Raw genomic sequence first — 22,347 nt, forward strand, 5'->3', positions numbered from 1 at the left:
ATTATTATTATTATTATTATTTAGCTTTTATCTATTGAACACTTACTTTACAAATTTACTGCTCTGGGTCCTAGGGAACATGGGTGTGAAGATAGGCAGGTCTTTCAGTTCATGGAGAATGTTTTCTATTATAGTATAAATAAATATTTACATTTAATTTCACCTATGAAGAAAATAAACAATTGCAGAATGATGTGAGGTGCTGCATTATGGGAGGGTCACGTAATGTCAGAGGCAGGGTTCTAGCCCAGGTCTGTCTGATCCTAGAGTGATGGAGTTACTGGTCTGTGACAGTCAGGGGAAACCCTCTACTGTCGCCATACCGAATATCTGAACATGAGAGAACTCCACAGTACAGTAAGCGCTGATTACTGTTCATACAGAAACTACCTCTCTTCTCCCTAGGCAATCTAAAAGGGGGATCAGAACTGTTACAGGGTCCCAAAAGCCACAGGGCAGGAACCAAGGTACATATTGCCTCATTACAAGTTACCCCCAAAACTTTGTGGCTTCAAATAACGATAATGAGTTATGATTTCTCACCATTTCTCTAGATGAGTTCAGACAGGGCATGAAGGAGACGGTGTGTCTCTACTGTCCAGTGTCCAGTGGTTCTCAGCTAGGGGCAGTTCTGCTTCCCACCCCAGCCCCACCCCAGAGGACATCTGTCAATGTCTGGAGGTATTTATTTGTTACCACTTGCAAGTTGCCACGAGTCTCCAGTAGATAGAAGCCATGGGTACTGCTAAGCGTCCCACCGTGCACGGGAGAGCCTGCACACACACTGCAGGGGCTGGTCCAGAATGTGAGGCGTGCGGAGATTGAGAAACACGGCGTGGGGCCTCTGCTGGAAAACCAGGGGTGGTGAGCCAGAATCACCCGAGGTCATGTTCACGCATGTGTCTGACACTGGTGCTGGGTTGTCAGGCAGAACACCCATTAGTGACCTCTTCATGTGACCCGGGCTTCCTCATAGTTTGGTAGCTGGGCTCCAAGGATGAGAGTCGAGAAAGAAAAGAGAGAGCACACCCACTTGAGTCAGGTGGAGGTCGTGTCGCCTTTGTGACCTCTCCCATTACCGCGTGTGCTCTGTTAGTCAGATTCAAGGAATGGAGAAATGGACACCGTGTCTGTAAGGGAAGTGACAGGGTTCTGGACGGTCACGCAGGAGTGGAGATACTGCCATGGCCATTTTTGGAAAAATGTAATCTACCATTGCCGAGTCAGTCACTTTCCATCCCCATGAAAGGGCATAGGGAACCGACTCACCAGGGCGACCCTCACTCACCCTTGAGTTTGACTGTGTTTGCGTAATTGTTTATTGCTTCAACCTGGTGGGAGAAGGGACAGTAGGGAGAGTGAAGATGGGGAGGGAAAGGTGAGTCAGTGAAAAGCCTGGGGCATAGAGGCCTGGCCCTGTGGATCTTGGTGAGGCAGTGGGCATGGGTTGGGAGACAGCGCCACCATAGGACTGCCCAGACCTATGAAAGGCTGCTCGGGGTCATCGTGTGTTGAAGTGTGAGTCATGGAAACCCAACATCTGGGGGCCAGCAGATGATGTAGTAGTTACGTCGCTGGATTCCCACATGGCTGACCACAGTTCATGCCCTGGACCTGGTGGCTTAAAAATCAAGCCAGGAGGACCAGTGGTTGGTATAACGGCTATGTCATTGGACTCCCATGTAGTCAACTGCAGTTCGAGTCCCAGACCCGGTGGCTTAAACTCATGCCAGGCATGTATGTGTGCGTGCCGAGGATCCTGAGAGGAGACTGGAGAAGGGATTGTGGCATGGCCATCCCCCTTGGGGGGGGGGTGATTTCTTGCCTTCTGTCTCTGTCTGTGTCTTCCTGGCAAGTGCATGCCCCCTATAGCAAAAACCTCTCCAAAAAGAAAAAAAAAAATCACGCCAAGTGTGCATGTGTGTGTGCCCAAGAGACCAGCAGGAGCATGGAAGAGAAGGGATTGTGGTGGGGCTATCCCTCCTGGGGGTGATTTCTCACTTTCCCTCCCACTGTTTCTGCCTCTGGTAAGAGGACACGCCCTAGGCAAAACCCTTAAAAAAAAAAAAAAAAAAAGAGGAGAAAAGAAAACCCACTGTCTGGAAATCAAGGATCATCTGTAGAACTGTCCATGGTGAGATTCTTTCAAATGTGGTCATCTTTCAGACTCAGGTGCACAGTATGGAGATGGTTGTTAATGTAACCTTTTGTATTAACCACGAAAAGTGTTCTTACTGAGGCTGGATGATAGAGCTGTGGTAAAGTGCTGTGTTCTGCAAGGCAGATCTGCGTGGGGACATTTCCAGTCCATGTCCAGAGACCTCCCTGAGTACACTAGGCACACATGTGTCCACGATTCAGGCTGGCTGAGGCTGGGGGTGGATTATGTCATTAAGACTCCGTTAGGGGTGCTGTACATCCTCCCCTCCAACCCCCGTCTCTCACTGATAGAATAAACTATTTTTACAGATCCTCATTTTATTCTTAGGGAATAAACTCTTTTGTTTTTAAGTTTGTTTCTTAGTAAGAACATATATTAACATTCGTCATCCTTTGTTTTGATCTTGTTTTTCTACAAAATAGCTTTCTTGCAGAAAGAAAAATCTTAAATTTCATTTTTTGTGTTTACTGACAACTTTCTGTGTTTTAGATTTTGCTAAACATGCCGACTTTCTGGAAGCCATAAGTAGTGCCTTGAGGGCCCTTTTGCAAACCATGGCCTCTAAGAACATTTCTCAGGTAAGGTTTTTTGAACATTTTTGTGTGAAACTTGTGAAGATTCTTTATTATGCAAAATTCTTTATTTAGCTATTTTTTGGGGGAGGGGGGAGATTTTTGCTATAGGGAGTGTGTGCTTGCTGGAGAGACAGAGAGACAGAAAGCAAGAAATCACTCCCCCGGAGAGATGGCCACGCCCATCACAATTCCTTCTTCATTCTCCTCTTGGGATTTTGGGCACACACATATACGCACCCAATGTGTTTTAAGCTGCTGGGTATAGGTCTCGAACCCTGGTTGATTACGTTGGAGTCCAGTAATATAATCATTATGCCTTCTGCTGGTCTCAAACTAGCTATTTTTTTTTAAATACATGTTTTGGGGCTAGTTGGTGGTGCAGTGGTAACACATTGGTCTGCAAGGCTCACCCACATGGGAAGGTTCTGGATTCACATGCAGACACCTCCATGAACATATCAGACATGCATGTGCCCATGATCTGAGGGTAGCTGAGTCAGGGGATGGGTCACAGTATGAGGATCATGTTGGGGTTGCCTGTCTCTCTGTCTCTGTATCTGTCTCTCACTTACGGAAAAAAATAAATAAATGAGCCCTTTTTTTTTAACTGCCAGAGAGCATGTGTGCTCCTCAGAGAGAGAGAGAGAGACAGAGAGAGACAGAGGGAGGGAGAAGACGTCTTCCAGTGGAGTGTATCACACTGAAGTCCCTTCTCCATTTCTCCATTCTGTCCAGATCTGATCATGCATATACCAGGCATGTTTTTCACGTTGCTGGGGCCAGGATTCAGACAGCAATTATGGGATCCAGCTCCCATAATCACTAGGTTCCTTGGCTGGCCCATAAATAAGAATTAAACATTTTTTTCTTTCAGGGCTGGTGGGTAATATGGTGGTTAAAGGCACTGAGTTCCCACTTGGCTGACCATGGTTCAAGTCCTGGACCTGGCAGCTTGCTTTCTCGCTTTCCCTTTTTCTGTCTGTCTCTTTGTGGTCAAATTAAAAAATAATCATAGCAAATGGAATTAAATAAATAAATCTTTGAAATGTTTTTGTCTTTCATTCATGATAGAGAGCATACGAGCATGTGCATGCACATAGGAATGAGAGAGAGAGGAACAACCTCAACGGCTGGTCATCCCACAACCCCCTCCCTCCAGTCCTCTGATCCCATAGATCTTGGGCACTCTAGTCTGGACTCTCAGTTAATAGACACTTCTTATAATCATTTGATAAGCAGTACAAGTTCAGTTTTCCAAGATTGCCTTAAAAATGTCTTTTTACAATTAGCTTATTCAAATTAGGAATTAAACAAGGTCTACACGTTGCTTCTGGTTGATACTTGGACTTTATATCTTTTTTAACAGCTTTTTTGAGATTTGGTTTACAGAAACATACAATTTATCCATTTACAGTATACAGTTTAGTGATTTAAGTGTATTCATAGTTTCTGTTGTTCCTGTTTTGTTTTTTAGTTTTGCTATAAGGTATGTGTGCTTACTTGAGAGAGAGAGGGAAAGTGAGAAATTGCTCCTCAAGGGGGATGGCCACGCCACAGTTTCTTCTCTTCTATTCTCTTCTCAAGATTTTGGGCACTACAAAAAATTAAAAAATAAAAATAAATTAAAAAAAAAAAAAGATTTTGGGCATGTGTGCATGCCTGGTCTGTTTTTCAGGCAGCCGGGTCCAGGACTCAAACTGCTGTTAGCCATATGGGATCCAGCTACTTTAATCACCATGCAACAGATTGACCCATATATGCATAGATTTTTAAATCTCTTAATCTATAACATTTTCCCTATCTACTCTTCTTCTCCCATACTGTTTGTTAATTGAAGAAACTTATTTTGTGGGACCAGCAGGTGACATGGTGGTTAAGGGTGCTGGACTCCCGCATGGGCAACTGTGTGCAGTTCATGTTCCAGACCTGGTGGCTTGGTTTCTCACTTTCCCTCCCTCTCTCTCACAGTCTATCCCTCTCTGATCAAATTTAAATAAATAAATAAATAAAAGTAAATAAAATAATTCTTTTAAAAAAACCCTTATTTTGTTCTGAAGAATTTTCCCCATTCTCAGCGTTGGCTGATTTATCATGATAGTGTTGTTTAACATGTTTCTCTGTCTTCCATATTTCCTGTGAACTAGAAGCTAAGTCTAGAGCCATGTTAGATTTAGGTTCAGATATTTTTGGCAAACATCATTTTTAGTGCATTACTGTGCTGGTAAACAGGGAAACCTGAGACTGAGCACTTTATGAAGAATAGGGATTTATTTGGCTTGTAAATCTGCTGGTGAGAAAGTCAAAAGCATGGGCTGGCATCACAATATGGCCAACAAGCAGAGAAGAAGGCAGGAACGTGCAAAGAGAGAGAAGAAGAAGAGGAAATAAGACTTCCACTTCCTCTGTTGTCCCTTCCATGCCCCCGCACAGAACTGCCCCCCTCCCATTAGGCCCCATCCATTATAGGTCTCACTACCCCCCTACCCCCCAGAGCCATTGTACAGGGGATCAGGCTTCCAGAACACAGTATTTTGGGAGACAAACCCAAATTATAGCAGTGCTGTATATATTCCCTACTTTTATACCACAAATCATATAATGCCATAAAAGGGTGTGAGGATCAATTAGTGGGTTCACTTAATGGTTTTAGCAACCAGTGATTATGTTTGCCTAGATCCATTATATTACTAGGGGTTGCAAAGTGGAGATATCTTAATTTTGTCCGTTCTTTTACATTTATTAACATTAGCTGTGATCCTTCTGTAAATAAGAACCTTTTGTCTCATGGTTATATAGGGACTTTGAAATAAAGGCCCCCAACCCCTTTTTCCAGAAAAATTACTGATAGCGTAACTGTCTCTGAAAGTGACCAGAGAAGCATTGGGGTTTTGTTTTATTAAGTATCATTATGAACTCAGTGTTTCTTATATATTTGTATTTCATTACATTTTAGTCTTTTTTTTTTTTCTTTGAGAGGTTTTTGCTATAGGGCGCGTGCGCTCGCCAGAAAGACAGAGAGAGACAGAGACAGAAAGCAAGAAGTCACCCCCCAGGGGAGGAGACGCTGCTGCACTCCCTTCTCCTCCATTCTTCTCTCGGGATCTTGGGCACACACGCACACGCCCAGCGTGAGTTTAAGCCACCAGGTCTGGGATTCAAACTGCAGTTGGCTACATGGAAATCCAGTGACATAGCCATTACGCTAACTGCTGGTCCCATTTTTAGTCATTTTATTGATGTAGAAATTGACCCATCTTGAGACAGTAGAAATTCTTTTAAATTGGTTCCTATGTCTCTTTGACAAGAATCTTGGGTTTTTTTGTTGTGTTTTGTTTTGTTATATCATTTCTGCTTCCAGGCACAAAATGTCCCAGGCTCAACCTGTAATTTTCCTGCCTAGGACTGGAATCAGTTATTTTTCTAAGAAGCCTTGCTTTCTTTAGTGGGAAATTGAATTTTAGAGTGCTTATTGCTATCATATTTTTATTGTTTCTAGTACCTTTTAGTGGAAATAGCTAGAAAATTTGAAGGGGGTACACAAAATAAAAAATAAATTTTTACTAATATTTCCATCTTAAGTAAAAAAGATAAATTGTTTTTAACTTCACTTTTTATATTATATTTGTGTCTTTTTTTGTATTGAAATTGTACTTCCTAGTAATGTTAAAATATTATTTGCTTTATCGTTAATAGTTTCAAAATAATGACCAATTATTACTAACAATAACACTATCAAATGCAATTTAAGATTTCTTTTTTTTTTTTCCTTTAGGATATATCCTTCTAGAACTATACATTCAAATTATTCTGAGTTATTTTCTTTTTTTACATTTATTTATAAATCTTTTCCATGAGAGAGAGAGACAAGTACTCTCCACAAGGTCCTCACCCCATGATTCACCCCTCGTCTTGGCCAGCTGGGTCATGGGCGTGGAAGTGAAGCCTTCAGTGAGGTCCCAAGACATGAACCTAAGATGTGTCCCAAGTGCATTCAGTTGCATTATCACGGTGTTACTGTAAGGTTCTCAGATCGCCATGTTTTCAAGTTGCTTGAGAAAATTCCCCTTGGCTTAAAAGTTAGCTTCAAATTTTGCCTCTTTTTTTTTTTTTTTTTTAAGGGATTACTCTTTTGTCTGGTTTAATTTTTATGTAAAAAGTTATATATTTAGTGAATCAGCAGTTAGCGTAATGGCTATGTCGCTGGACTCCCACGGAGTCGACCGAGGTTCACGTCTCGGACCCGGTGACTTAAATCTCACGCCCGGCGCGTGTGCGTGCGTGCCCAAGATCTCGAGAGGAGAATGGAGGAGAAGGGATTGCGGCGCGACCATCCCCCCTGGGGGGTGATTTCTCGCTTTCTGTCTCTATGTCTCTCTGTCTGTCTGGCGAGCACACGCACCCTATAGCGAAAACCTCTCCAAAAAAAAAAAAAAAAAGTTATATATTTACAGAGTTAAAACTATGAAACAAAGTGTTTTCAGAGAAAAATATGAGAGTGTCTTACAATGGAATGTTATTCAGCCATAGAAAAGAAAGAACTTCTGACACATGCCACATAAGCCTGGAAGACATGATGCTAAGTGAAATAAACCAGACACGAAAGGACAGATATTACATGGTTCTGTTCCTGGGGGGGTACTTGGAGTAGTCAAATGGATAGAGACAGGAAGTCAAGCATGCCAGGGGGAGGGGGCAGAGGGAGCCATTGTTTAATGAGTACAGATTTTCAGTACAGGACGATGATGACAGGCATAATGATGATAGTTGCACGACAGTGTGAATGTACTGAACGCCACTAAGCTGTATACTCAAAGTTAAAATGGCAAATCTTGATCTATTTTACACCCTAAGGAAAGATACAATTCAGAGAGGTCTAGTTTGTTATTTTTTTCCTCCCACTCTTTTATTCCCACTCCATTTGGTAATCATCTTTTTTGTTTTCACTTTATTATTATTTTAAAAACTTTTTTCAAAGCTTTATAGCAAGATCAACTACAAAGCAGAGAAGACTGAAAGTAAATATACACCCCAAGAGGTAGGAGAGCAGGTAGGCTCCAAAGGCAGATACTGGCTCTTTTATTATTATTATTTTTTAAACATATATAACGTTTTTTTTCCTTTGCCCTTTAAAAAAAATTTTAAATGAGTAGATCTGGCCCCATGGTGCAGCAGTTAAGTGCTCTGCATGGGCAGCTGCATCACACATGGCTGACGACAGTTTGAATCCTAGCCCCAACAGCTTGAAAAACATACCAGGTGTATGTGCATGCATACCCCACATTGAGGTGGAATGGAAAAATGGAGGAAAAAAGGATTGTGGTATGACCATATCCTCTTGGGAAATGTATGCATGTTCACTCTCTCTCTGGCAAGCACAGCTGCCTTCTAACAAATAGCTACATTTTAAAAAATAAAATGGAAAAAATTGTAAAGAGCAGGTATTGGATTGTTGGGAAAATCATGATGCATTTCTCCATAGCAAAACATAGAAAGATACCATGACTTTTCCGACAACCTAATAAAAGCAGGATCGTTGTGTGTAGTAAGTGTATTTGTATTTCACTTTTTTTTGAAGTACTGTTTCTGCACCTTGCTTTTCTCTTTTATCGATGATCACAGTGTATGTTTTTCTCATTTCTTTTTTACATAGTCTGCTCACCTTTACCGTTCTTTGACCTCCTTTTCTCTGGTGGTCTTATCATCTTGTCTTAGTCACTCCACGGCTACCCCTGTAGAGCAGTGCTTCCCAAACTTTATTTTGTTCCAGAGTTTAAGGGGAATATGTTGGTGTTTGACGGTTAAATGTAGAAGGTGATGTTTGCTTCATCCGTAGATACATATATGCACACATTTAATTGCCAGAGGGTGTGTGTGCTCACCAGAGGGAGGGAGGGAGGGAAAAAGCACTCTGCAGTGGGACACAGTCATGCTGCAGTCCCTTCTCCATTTCTCCATTCTGTCAGGATTTGGAGCACATATGCACAAGTGCTTGACGTTTTATTAAAGCCACCAGGGCCAGGATTTGACCCACAGTCAATTCTATAGGATTCAGTTTCCTTAACCACTAGGCTATGTGGCTGGTTTATGGCTGCATATTAATAAGTTTTTATTTTTAAAGTTTCTCTGCCTATCTAATAGGTTTTTGTTTTTTTTTTTTCAAGCACAGAATATTTTACTCTCAGTGTCTGTGAAAGGGGAATAATAAGAATGTCTGACCTGCCGTGTGGCTGTTGGGAGGATCAGAATACCTTATACCGTACAGCCCGTAGAATTAGAAGATGTCTTTATTGATTTCCCATGGTAGGTAGACAGCATCTCCCTGGATCAGTCTGGTGATTAAAGAATTGCTCAAAGCCTATGCCCATTTAAGGGTAAATCACTCATACATAGTAAGACCATGAAACCTTGGGCTGAATGTATATTGGTCATGAGAATAGAAAGTTAGTGGGAGAAGACCCCTGGCTCTCTAATGCTGTACAGGAGAGCAAACCGAGGTTTGGATACATTAGGCAGCTCTGTGAGTTACACTCAGAATCCTAAGGGCATGCTGAATAGAGACCTCATCCTAACTCTGAGGAATCATTTGTGCATTTTTTTTCCCCTAAGTTTTTGCTGTAGGGCAGGTACGTTTGCCAGAGAGAGAGAAAGTGAGAAATTATCCCACCCAGGAGGCATGGCCATCCTGCAGTTCCTTCTCCTTGATTCTCTTCTTGGGATTTTAGGCACACATGCACATGTGCCCAGCGTGATTTTTTTTTTCTTTTTTTGAGAGGTTTTTGCTATAGAGCGAGTGCACTCGCCAGACAGACAGAGAGAGAGAGAAATCACCCCCAGGGGGGATGGCCACGCCGCAATCCCTTCTCCTCCATTCTCCTCTTGGGATCTTGGACACGCACGCACACGCACCCTGTGTGAGTTTTAAGCCACCGGGTCTGGGACGCGAACCGCGGGCAACTGCATGCGAACCGCGGTCAACTGCATGGGAGTCCAGCAACTTAGCCATTACGCTAACCGCTGGTCCCCCCCAGCGTGATTTTCAGGCCACTGGGTCTGGGACTCAAACTGTGATCAGTGTGGGAGTCCAGCGCCTTCACCACGCCACCTGCTGGCCCCCTTTGTGTAATTTTTGTCATGCAGGTATTTTTGAGTAACCTGGCACATGGGCTATTACCTTTAGAGCTGGCAGAAGCAGGCAGAGGTTCAGAAGTTTGTTTAGTGATTTAGAGCTGCTCAGTGTGTTTACAGACGGTAATAACATTACAGTTGATATTTAGTGAGTATTTTATTTGTATTATTTAATTCCTGTAGTACCTGTGTGATGAATACTTATCATACCCATTTTACTGATCATAAAATGGAAAATGTAGTGAAGTAAAGTTACTAGTCCTGGATTGCAATAGTAAGTAGTAGAGCTAGAATTTTATTTTTTATTTTATTTTATTTTATTTTATTTTGCTAAACATCTCTGTGCTTGCTGTAGAGAGACAGGGGGCAGAGGGAGGGAAAGCGAGCAAACAATCCCCCACAGAGGGGATGGCCATGCCACAATCCCTTCTCCTCTATTTACCCCTCCTTTTTGTTTTTTCTTTTTCTTTTCTTTTCTTTTTTTTTTTTTTTTTTTGAGAGGTTTTTGCTATAGGACATGTGCACTTGCCAGGTAGAGACAGAGAAACAGAAAGCAAGAAATCACCCTCCAGAGGGGATGGTCATGCTGCAATTCTCCTCCGTTCTCCTCCCAGGACCTTGGGCACACACGCACACACACCTGGTGTGAGTTTTAAGCCACCGGGTCCAGGACGCGAATCACTATCAACTGCGTGGGAGTCCAGTGACATAGCCATTACGCTAACTGCTGGTCCCATATTTACCCCTCCTTTTGAGATTTTGGGCACACATACACCTGTGCTTAGCATGTTTTTTAAAGCCACCAGGCCTGGAACTTGAACCACATAGTCAGCCATGTGGGATCCAGTTCCCTAACCATGACACCAACAGCTGACCCAGAGCTAGGTTTTGACCCAAGTCTAGCTCCAAATCCCAAACCTCTCATCCACACCATGTTGCTGCTTACAGGGGATAGCCTGGTAATATGACGTCCTCAGCCTCTCATGGCACCTGTCTCTAAATGTGTGCTCAAATTAGCTTAAACAACATTATCACCACGTATTATTATAGGAGCACACTATAATTTAATGGTTTACAGTCTTGAATAATTTGCAATAACACAAGCATCTCAAAATACTGATCTTGTACAGACACACATGCCCAACATGTTCAGGAAGGTCCTGGGAGATGAACACAGGACCTTTCCTGTGTGGGTCCAGTTGTGTCACCACTCTAGCACCATGTGGCCCATCAAAGCCTTTCTTTTTTTTTTTTTTTTTTTTTTTTTAGGCTTCTGCCATAGTCCACATGCACTCAACTGGATAGAGACAGAGAAAAGGAAAGTGAGAAATCACCTCCCCCTGCCCCCAAGGGATTGGCCACACATTAGTCCCTTTTCCTCTATTCTTTTCCTGGAATTTTGGGCATGCATGTACACGTGTGATTTTCAAGGCAACTCTGTGAGGAGTCCAGCTCCTAAACTGCCATGCCACCTACTGGCCCTTCAAAGCCTTCTTTATTATCAATATTAGATATTTCTTGCATGCTGTGAAAAACCATACTGTGTCCCACAAAGATGTGCAATGAATATATGTTATCCAGAAATCGCAATAAAAATATTAGAATCACTTCAATCTATGTATATTTGAAACGAAAGTCATCTCCATATTAAACTAATAGGATGTGAAGACCCTTTTATAGATTGGATAATGGAAGTGACCTGAGCAGGGCTCATCTTCATTTAGAATTACCTGCTCTGTGTAGGAGTGATTAGAATGTATAATAACTAGGCCAGCTCCTTGGCCTGGTGGTAAAGGCAGCTGGATCCCACATAGCCAAATGCACAGTTTGAATCCTGGCCCTGGCTGCTTGAAAAATATGCCAGGTGTGTATGTTTGCACACACACACCCAAACCCCAACAGGATAGAGGCATGGAAGAGAAGTGATTGTGGTATGACCAAGACTCACTGGGGACACTATTTCCCCCTCCCTCTCTTTCTGTCTTTCTCTCTCTCTCTCTCTGGCAAATGAACATACCCTCTGGCAAATTTAAAAAAAAAAAAAGAAAGAATATAATAACTTCTTTGCCAAGAGTTAATCATGTAGCCTATAGGAGGGTTTCTGTGCATCCTGTTTTCATATGCTACTGAAATTGGTTGCGTTTAACACTGTAAATTTTCTCCTCTTTCAACAGTGCATGACTCCAGACCAGCTGATGACATTATGCAAAGCAGGCATTCATAGCAGTAATGTCGGGGTTAGAGTGAACGTCGTTAGTATTTTAGGAATCACTGGCAGCGTTCTAGCCAAAGAAGATGGTACCCTTGAGACTCTTAAGGTAAAACAGTAGAACAGTAAATAATTGGAAATGAGGGAAGAGTAAACAGTTGGTGTAGAAATTTTTTTTTTTTAGAATTATTTTATTGAACTTTTTTTTTTTTAATCCATTAGTTTATTTTAATTTGACCACGGAGGGACAGAGTGAGAAAGAGGGAAAGTGAGAAAGCAAGCTCCCAGGTCCGGGGCTTGAACCTCAGTCGGCCATGTAGGAGTCCAGCACTCCTAACCACCATGCCACCTCCTAGCCCCAAGTTGGTGTAAGATTTTTAAAAGCTTCTGTGAGTGTGAGTAGAAAAAAGCTTATCTGGAGGTGTTTACTAAGTTATATTATTAGGCTTTACCTATTGGCTTGATCGAACCACATGTTTTAGATTAGTACTTCAAAAATTGAGGCACATTTTGCCATTTCCCTTTACTGTGGAGACACTGTTTGGAACATAATTTGTCTTCAAATAATTTGTCTGCATTTGAAAGGCCGAATGCAAAATTTGTGAAGATGCTTCTGCCTTTGCTGTTGCATGAAATATTTGTGACGTGTTCACACTGACTAAGGAACAGTTCACCCTGTTTTTCTCGCACACCAGGTAAAGTGCATCCTGAAAAATAGCATACAGCTAGTTCTAATATCCCTCCATAGGTTCCCAGCAGCAGCTCTGGGAGGCCGTACCCTAATATCTCAATTCAGCACATTTGCTCTGAGCACTCTGTCTCAGCGCCGTTGCCCTGCCCCACACTGGTAGAGGAACAGCATCCCTAACAATTAAAAAGACGATAGTAAGGGCAAGCAAGTGGCGTGGTGGTTAAGGTGCTGGACTCTTACATGGCCGATCTCGGTTCAAGTCCCAGATATGGTGGCTTGCTCTCTCTCTCTCTCTTCCCCCCTCTCTCTGGTGAGCACACATGCCCTCTAGCAAGTTGAGAAAATAATAACAATAATAATAAATTAAATTAAAAGGACGATGATGGTATAATTTTCACTTTGCTAATAATTGCTCAAGTGTTGATTAGACTAATGTGTAATAAACTAATTATTATTATAAGGAATCTTCTAACCTTTTAAGACGATTACAGTGATGATTGATGTTCTTAAACATCTTTCTTAGAACAGTGGCACATGTACATTATAAAACATTTAGAAATGTACAAAAGTAGATACGATGAAAAGATTCACGTCCGCTCCTAAACTTGCAGTCCACCAGTTTACCTATAAAGAGAGCTTTTGTTCGTCATTTCTTCTGTATGGTGCAGGGAGTTTTAGTGCATTTACATGTGAGCGAGAAAGGACGCCTGTGTGGCCTTTACATGTGCACACATACAGATGCACAGGTGTGTAGTCACTCTGTCACACACATAAGATGTATTTTAATTTAAGTTTTTTTAGAGATTTTTGCTATAGGGCACATGTACTCGCCAGAGAGAGAGAGAGACAGAGAGAAAGTAAGAAATCACCCCTAGGGGGAATGACCACGCTACAGTCCCTTCTCCATTCTTTGGGGATTTTGGGAATGTACGTGCACATGGCCAGCGTGAATTTCAAACCTCCAGGTCCAGGACTTGAAACACGGTTGACTACATGGGAGTCTAGCGATGTAACCATCATGCTATCTACTGGTCCCAACAGTTGTTTCATTTTTTATTTTATTTTATTTTATTTTATTTACTTATTCATTTATTTTAATTTGACCAGAGAGACACACACACATACACAGAGACAGAGAGAGAGAAAGAGAGAAACTGAGAAAGCAAGCCACCAGGTCTGGGATTTGAACCGTGGTCGGCCATGTGGGAGTGTCCAGCACCTTAATCACAACACCACCTGCTGGTTCCCCAACAATCATTTCTTAATACTTGACTTAATAGCAGTTATTTCAGGGTCTGGCAGATGGCGTGATGGTTAAGAGCACTGGACTCCTACATGGCCGACTGCACTTCGGGTCCTGGACCTGGTGGTTTGCTTTTTCACTTTCTGTCTCTCTCTTTCTCTCTCTTGCTCTGTCCCTCTCTGGTCAAACTGAAATAAGTACATAAATGGATAAATAAAGTTAAATAATTCTTTTTAAAAAATAAGTTATTTCTAATGTCTGGTCCACATTCACAATTTTCCAGTTGTCTCAAAAATATCTGTTTAGGGAACCAGCAGTTAGCGTAATGGCTATGTCGCTGGACTCCCACGTAGTCAACTGCGGCTCGCGTCCCGGATCCGGTGGCTTAAAACTCACGCCGGACGCGTGTGCGTGCGTGCCCAAGATCCCGAGAGGAGAATGGAGGAGAGGGGATTACGGCGTGACCATCCCCCCTGGGGGATGATTTCTCGCTTTCTGTCTCTATGTCTCTCTCTGTCTGTCTGGCGAGCACACGCGCCCTATAGCGAAAATCTCTCTCAAAAAAAAAAAAAATCTGTTTACAGATAATTTGTTTAAAACAAAGTCTACAAGTTATATTTGGTTGGCAGTCTAAGTCTCTCTTAATCCAGGACAGTTCTTCCCTAGAACAAGACAGTCTTTCTCCTCTGCTTCTTAATTTGTTGACCCATATAGTGTCCAGCGTTTGAATTGGTCTGATTGCTTCTTTTTGGTCTTAAATTTGTTCCTTTGTCCCCTGAATTTCCTGAGGCTGAATGTTAGGCCTAAAGTCTAGAAAGGAAAGATTCAGGGAACAGCAGATGGTGTAGCGGTTACATCACTAGACTCCCATATGGGTGACCACAGTTTGAATCCCAGACCCGGTGGCTTGAAAACTATGCAGGGTGTGTGTGTATGCATGCCCAAGATCCCAGGAGGAGAAAGGAGAAGGGACTGTGGCATGGCCATCCCCCCGGGGGTGATTTCTCACTTTTCCTCTCACTGTCTCTGTCTCTCCCCAGTGAGTACATGCTTCCTAAGGCAAAAACCTCTTTTTAAAAAAAGAAGAAGAAAGAAAGAAAATAATCAGATTAATCCTTTTTTCTTTTCTTTCATTCTTTTTTTTTTTTTTTTTTTAAGGTTTTTGTCAGAAGGTGCACACGCTTGCTAGATAGAGACAGTGAGAGGAAAGTGAGAAATCGCCCTCTGGGGCAATCCACAATCCCTTCTCCATTCTCCTCCTGAGATTTTGGGCATAGCACACACATGTACCTGGCATAATTTTCAAGCCTCTAGGTCTGGAACTCAAACCATGGTTGGCCATATGGGAGAACAGAGCTCCTATGCCACCTATTGGGCTACTATGCCACCTATTGGCCCTTAGATTAATCCTTTTTAATAAGACCACTTCATAGGCGATGCTGTGTCTTTTGCATTACGTAGTAGGATACTAAGTCTGAATGCTGTGCTATGCTGTCTTACAGGTTATCTCAATCACTTATATCAGACAGGAAAAATTAAAGCCCGAAGAGGTTAAATGACTGCCCAGGAGTCCCTGTCATTTATGGGAGAGCCAGACTTTGGACTCAGTGTTCTGAGCAGTTCTACCCTCCCACCTGTAATATCAGATTGCATATCACCCTTGCAAAAGGTGAAGCTGAACAGCCGAATTCAAATGAGTATGCTCTGGAACAGTTCACAGATTGGAAATGTCTGTTCACTAGCTAGCTAACTGTGAAGGGAAAAGGGGGTAAAAGTAAAACATTAACTAATGTGGTGAAGCAAAACAAGATTGTTAGTTTTTTTTTTTTTTCAATTATCATCTTAGGGTATTATTCACATACCTAATTTTAAAAGCAGATTTTTTAATCTTTTTTTTTTTAATTTTTAAATACTTGCTACAGAGTGCATGTATTCACCAGAGGGAGAATAAAAGAGAGAGAGTGAGAAAACACCTCCCAAGGGAGCTTAGCCATCCCGCAATCCATTCTCCTCCATTCTCCTCTTGGGATTTTGGGCACACCTGCACTTGTGCCCAGGGTGTTGCCCAAGCTTCAAGATCTGGGACCTGAACCCTGCAATTGGCCATGTGAGATCTAACCCCAACTACCACATCACTGGCATGGAGAAAGCCTTATCGAGGAGGTAGAGAAGAATTTTTTTTTTAAAGAAGTTTTTGCTATAGGGTGTGTGCGCTCACCAGAAAGAGAGACAGAGAGACAGAAAGTGAGAAATCACCCCTAGGGGGATGGCCACACTGCAATCCCTTCTCCTCCATTCTTCTCTCAGGATCTTGGGCACGCACGCACACGCGCCTGGCGCGATTTTAAGCCACCAGGTCCGGGACTCGAACCGTGGTTGACTACGTGGGAGTCCAGTGACATAGACATTATGCTAACTGCTGGTCCCGGTAGAGAAGAATTTTAATGATTTCCTGAATCAATTTCTCATATATTGTTTATGGATCTTAATTCATTTCATTTAAGAATTTAAACTATAATAAAGTCCTCAGTCTTTTAAACTTTTCACTTCTTTTTTCTTTTCTTGCCTTTTTTTTTTTTTTTTTTTTCCCCAGATTTTTGCTATAGGGCACATGTGCTTACCAGAGAAACAGAGAGAGATAGAATGTGAGAAATCACCTCCCGGGGTTGGAGGGTGATGGCCACTCTGCAGTCTTCTCCTCCATTCTCCTCTTGGGATCCTGAGCATGCGCACACACACACACACACACACCCACTCACACACTCACACACACGTATGGTGTGAGCTTCAAGCCTTTGAGTCCAGGCCTGAATCATGTCAGTCGTGTTGGAGTCCAGCGATGTGACCATTATGCCATCTGCTTGTCCCTTGCCCTTTTTTTTTTTTTTTTTAACTGCCAGCAGGTATGTGCACTACTAAAGGGAGAGAGCAAGAGAGAGAAAAGCACTCCCCAGTGAGGCGTGGTCAAAACACAGTCCCTTCTCAGTTTCTCCATCCTGTTGGATTTGGGGAATGCACGCCTACATGTCCCACATGTTTTTCAAGCCCCTGGGCTGGGATTTGAACCCCGTGGTTAGCCATGTAGGATCTGTTCCCTTTACCACCAGGCTATGGGCTAGCTCTTCCCTGGCATTTTTATATAAACCGTATGCATGAATTGTCGCCACATTTAAAGTTAGTACCCATTTTGGAGACTGATTTCAGACGTATTATACAGTGTGTTTTGTTGTTTCCAGACTATCGGGAGCTTCCTGCTTGAAGTTGCCACCAAAGATCCTTCCCTCGTCGTAGCAGGAGAAGCATTGGATGCCCTCTTCGACGTTTTTGCAGATGGTAAAGAAGCTGAAAGAGCCTCAGTTCAAATTAAATTATTATCTGCCCTGAAAGAATTCCAGCCAGTCTTCAAAACGAAGGTTCGTTGCCATTTTATATGTAAATATGTACATCTGAACATTCTGTTGGGACGAAGTTGTAGTTAGCACCATGCAATTTAGAGCGTTGTGTGTGACGGAGCCTCATACACCTCAGGAATTCATGCAGCACTTTATCCTCGCCGCTTTGTGAAATGTTTGTTGACTGAGTCATGGCTCAGCAGTATTACTGTTGAGTCACTGGACTTTGAAGCCAAAACGCTATCAGGCAAGTCTCTCTTTTCTTTAATAGTTTAGTAATGTTAACCATGTTTCATATCTATTTCTATAAACACTATAGTTCGTAGCCTATAAAGCATTTTCACATACATTTTTCATTTCTGTCATGAAATAAATGCTGTGTCAATTTAATTGTTAAAAAATCTCCCTTTGGTGATCTAAAAAAAAAAAAAAAAAACCAAGCTCCAAGCTGATTCTGGCAAGTGCACGCACCCTATAATAATAAAAAAAAAAAAAAAAAAAAAAAAAACAAAGCCCCAAGCTGATCTGTATTGGAGAATGTAGCCACTACCTTCATTAGTCATTTTATTTATTTATTATTTTAACCAGAAGCATCAAAACTTACTTTGACTCAAAAATCATTTCAAAAAGTGTGGGGGTTTTTTTCTTTTCTTTTTTTTTTTTATTTTTTTAGATTGGGAGAGGGAACAGAAACCAGGAACTCAAAAAAACAAACATACATCATATGTTTATTTAGTAGTTCACCATTTTTCACTTACCCAAATCTCAGTTTTAAAATTATGTAATTTGGGGGGACCAGCAGATGGCATGGTGGTTAAAGAGCTAGACATTCCCACATGGCTGACCATGGTTTGAGTCCTGTAACTGTTAGGTTGGGACCAGCAGTTAGCGTAATGGCTATGTTGCTGAACTCCCATGTAGCCGACCACGGTTCAAGTCCTGGACCCAGTGGCTTAAACTCACACCAGGCGCATGTGCATGCATGCCCAAGATCCCAAGAGGAGAATGGAGGAGAAGGAATTGTGGCGTGGCCATCCCCCCTGAGGAGTGGTTTCTCGCTTTCTATCTCTCTGTCTCTCTCTGTCTTTCTGGCAAGCGCACATGCCGTATAGCAAAAACCTCTCAAAAAAAAAGATTCACTAGTAGGTGATTTAATTGCAAGGAAAAAAGTTTACTCTTATTTTTCTTTAATAACTGTTTGTTTTAATTTTATTTATTCATTCATTTATTTTAATTTGACCAGAGAGAGAGAGAGAAGATGAAGCAAGCCACTAGGTCTAGGGCTCAAACTGTGGTCAGCCATGTGGGAATGTCCAGTTCTTTAACCACCATGCCACCTGCTGACCCCTCTTACTTATGTTTTTATTCAAGTCTGTAGCATTTTTGTTTTTGTTTTTGTTTTTTGCTAAAGAACATATATGCTTGCTGGAGAGAGACTGAGAGAAAGAGAAAGTGAGAAAACACCTCCCATGGTGAATGATCACTCCACAATCCCTTCTCTGTTTTTCATTTTGGGTTTCTTTGATACACATGCACACGTGTATATGTTTTTCAGCCCACTAGATCTGGTACTCGAACCACACAGTCACTGGGGTAACCAGTGACCTTAACCACCATGTCACTAGCTGGTCCTGTTTGTTTTCTGCCCTCCCCCCCAAGCCTTTTGCCGTAAGGCACGTGTGCCCACTGAAGAAAGGGACAGTGAGTGGGACAGCGAGAAATCACCACCTGAGGGGACAGCCACACTGCAGTCTCCATTCTCCTCCCAAGAGTTTTGGCACACATGGACACACACCTGGTGTGATTCTCCAGCCTCCAAATCTGGGACTCGAGCCACAGTCAGTCTTGTGGGAATCCAGTGCCTGAACCACCATGCCACCTGCTGGCCCTCTGTTTTTTTTTAAGTAGTGAGAGATTTGATTCCCACATACTTCTTTCTTCCCAGATAACCAAGTTGAGTGACATTTCTTTAAGCAAAGAACACGTTCCTTAGTAATTCCTCCTTTATTATCCAAGAGGTCACATATAATGCAGTCACAGTTGTGCACTGTGCGTTTTTACTTAACACTATATCCTGGAGGTAGTTCCGTACCAGCACATACAGGGTATGTACATGGGTTCTGAAAAAGCTATGGGTTCTTTAAACTTTTGGAAAAGGAGACTGCAGGATAAGAAGGGAAAAAATACCTTGTTTCTTTTTAGCTGAAAGGAAAACAGTCATCAAAACTCTGCAGAAGCAAATGCTTAGAAAGGAGAGGAGCCATGTGAGGTAGGAAGTGGGAAAGTAACCCTCCCCTCTGACATGCCTGTTCTGATCGACTTCCCTCAGTATGTGGGCTGTGACCGTAATACTCAGTGGTTTCCTCTCCTCAAAGGTACAAGGCCAGGGCAATGTCTTGTTAGCTAGAGACCTGCATATGGTTTTGTTACATGAAGCTCTTTCATGTGAAACCAAGCCACAGTTGCCTTAAGGACTGTTCAGTGTCTGCTTAGCCTCAGATTGTATTTAAACACAGTACGATGTGTGATACTAAAGAGCTTGTCTAGAGCTGCATTTCTCAAAAGGGCCCTCCCTGTATCAGCATCATTGGCATCACCTCATAACTTGTTTGAAATTAAATTCTCAGCCTCAACCTCAGACTTGTTGGATATGAAACTCTGGGGATGGGCCCACCAAAGTGTTTTAGTTTGTTTGTTTCTTAAGAGAGATTTTTGCTGTAGAGTGCTTGCGCTTGCTGGAGACACAAAGACCGGAAGAGAGTAAGTGAGAAACCATCCCCCCAGAGGGCTGGCCATGATGCTGCAGTCCCTTCTCCGTTTTCCTCTTGGGATTGATTTTGGGCATTTATACACACATGCATGGTGTAAAAGTCAAGCCACTGGATTCAGGACTCGAACTGTGATAGGCCATGTGGGAGTCCAGTGCCTTAAGCATTATGCTACTTGCTGGCCCCTCACCTGTGTTTCTTTTTTTTTAAGAGAGAGAGAGATTTTTTGCTATAGGGCACATGTGCTCACTGAAGAGACAGAGAGAGACAGAGAGAAACCAAGAAATCACCCCCTGGAAGGATGGCCGTACCTCAGTCTCTTTTCTTCCATCCTCCTTTGGGGATTTTAGGCACATACACACATGCATCCAGCATGAGTTTTAAGCTGCCAGGTCTGGGCCTCGAACCACAATTGACTAGGTAGGAGTTTAGCAACATAACCATTATGCCATCTGCTGGTCCTGACAGTCTGTTTATTAACAAGTCTTCCAGATGATACTTTGGCACACTAAGACTTGGGAGCCACTGCTCTAGGGTAGAGCGGTTAGATAAAATTCACATAAAATTTTGCTCTTTTAAAGTCTACAATTTAATTGCTTTTGTATCTCATTTTAAAGGTGACCATTCGAGAGTTATCTTTATTCTTTTTTTTAAAAAAAGAATGATTACCTCTTTCTCTTTTTTAAAGAATTATTTTATTTTCTTTATTATTATCATTTGTCAGTTTGACCAGAGAGAGACAGAGAGAGAGGGAAAGCGAGAAAGCAAGGCACCAGGTCCAGAACTTGAACGCATGGTTCCACTCGTGTTCCACTTAGCTTGGAAGTAAAAAATGTTTAACCAAATTCTTGCAGCTGGCTTGTTTAACAAATGACTAAATGGTTTCTGAATAAAATTAAAGGCTCTTCTTATTTAAATGTACTAGTAATATTTACCAAATCACTTTCTTTTTTTTTTTTTTTTTGGCAGATACGCAAAGAGGGGAGAGGTAAATACAGCCCAGATCAGCTCTGTGTTCTTGACAACGTGAAGATGAATTTGAGAAGGTTTGTCGCTTATCAAGAAACTGTTGAGAAAAGACTGACTTCTTGAACCATCGAAAGAGAGACCAATTGTTCCCCAGAGTATTAGATACTGAGAATACTAAAGGTTCCCTTTGAGGGTATATGTTTCTGGAAGTCTCTTTTTAATGTTTATATTCTGTACATTCATCTGAAGTTCATTAAAACTTCAAAAAATGTCAGAAACCCCTTTTAAGCCCTGGGGTCTATTACTATTACTCTCTGAATGACGTCTTCAGCGTATGTTAATCACTGGAAACACAAAGGGGAAGAATGGAAACGCCAGGGTGTCTCCGGTTGTTCTTAAATTCACAAGCAGTGAAAAAACTTCAGACAACCGTATTTTCCTTCAATTTTGCACAAAAGGGGAAATCCAAAGCATTACTTGGATGCTGTTTTAAGCCAGTATCGTTTATATTAATAATGCTGTAACTGAAAAAAAATGATAAGTTTTATAACACTGTTTTTTTTAGTATAAGATATAGCATAGTATGAGATCCATTTACCTTTTGTGAAAGAAGTGAATGGTTTGAATTCGTATTTCTCTACTTAGTAGATTTTACTAATGAGCTGATGTCATCATTCTCTCTACAGGCAAGTCTGATAAGTTACCGTTTGATTTAATTTAATATGAAATCAAAACTGGGAGAAAGTATTTTTGAATAAATACTTTTTAATTGAAAGCATTGCGTCTTATAAAATCTTTTTTTAAGATACTTAATTCTATTCCTGGGTGTTTACTTTCTAATGGATATTGTTTCAAATATATGTGAGATATGAAAAGGTGAGGCAGCAGGTGACATGGTAGTTAAGGGGTTGGACTCCCACATAGTTGGTTGACTGTGGTTCGAGTCCTGGACCTAGCTTCTTTAAAATCACACCGGACACAGAAGAAAAGGGATTATATGGGGGATGGCTGGTGGGATAGTAGTTAAAGCAACTAAACTCCCACATGACCAACTGCAGTTCGAGTCCTGGACCTGGCAGCTTGCTTTCGCACTTTCTCTCTCCTCTCACTCTCTCATTCTGTCCCTCTCTGGTCAAATTACAAACAAATAAATAAAGTTAAATAAAATAATTCTTTTTAAAAAAATTTTAAAAAAGAAAGGAGGGACCAACAGT

The 22,347-nt window shown here is 41.8% G+C and overlaps 1 protein-coding gene across 1 annotated transcript in view; it reads left to right on the plus strand.

Moving 5' to 3' along the window:
- HEATR3 (HEAT repeat containing 3) overlaps positions 1–21,902 on the plus strand; it is a 52,906-nt gene extending 31,004 nt beyond the window's left edge. Inside the window, 4 exon segments of the mRNA XM_006154783.3 lie at positions 2,651–2,739; positions 12,036–12,179; positions 17,241–17,417; positions 21,134–21,902. Of these exon segments, the coding sequence (XP_006154845.1) occupies positions 2,651–2,739; positions 12,036–12,179; positions 17,241–17,417; positions 21,134–21,256 (533 nt within the window). The 3' untranslated portion in view covers positions 21,257–21,902.
- The last annotated feature ends 445 nt before the right edge of the window (positions 21,903–22,347 follow it).

The sequence above is a fragment of the Tupaia chinensis genome, unplaced genomic scaffold, assembly GCF_000334495.1.
Source record: "Tupaia chinensis unplaced genomic scaffold, TupChi_1.0 Scaffold000422_1, whole genome shotgun sequence".
In the NCBI taxonomy this organism is placed as follows: Eukaryota; Metazoa; Chordata; class Mammalia; order Scandentia; family Tupaiidae; genus Tupaia; species Tupaia belangeri.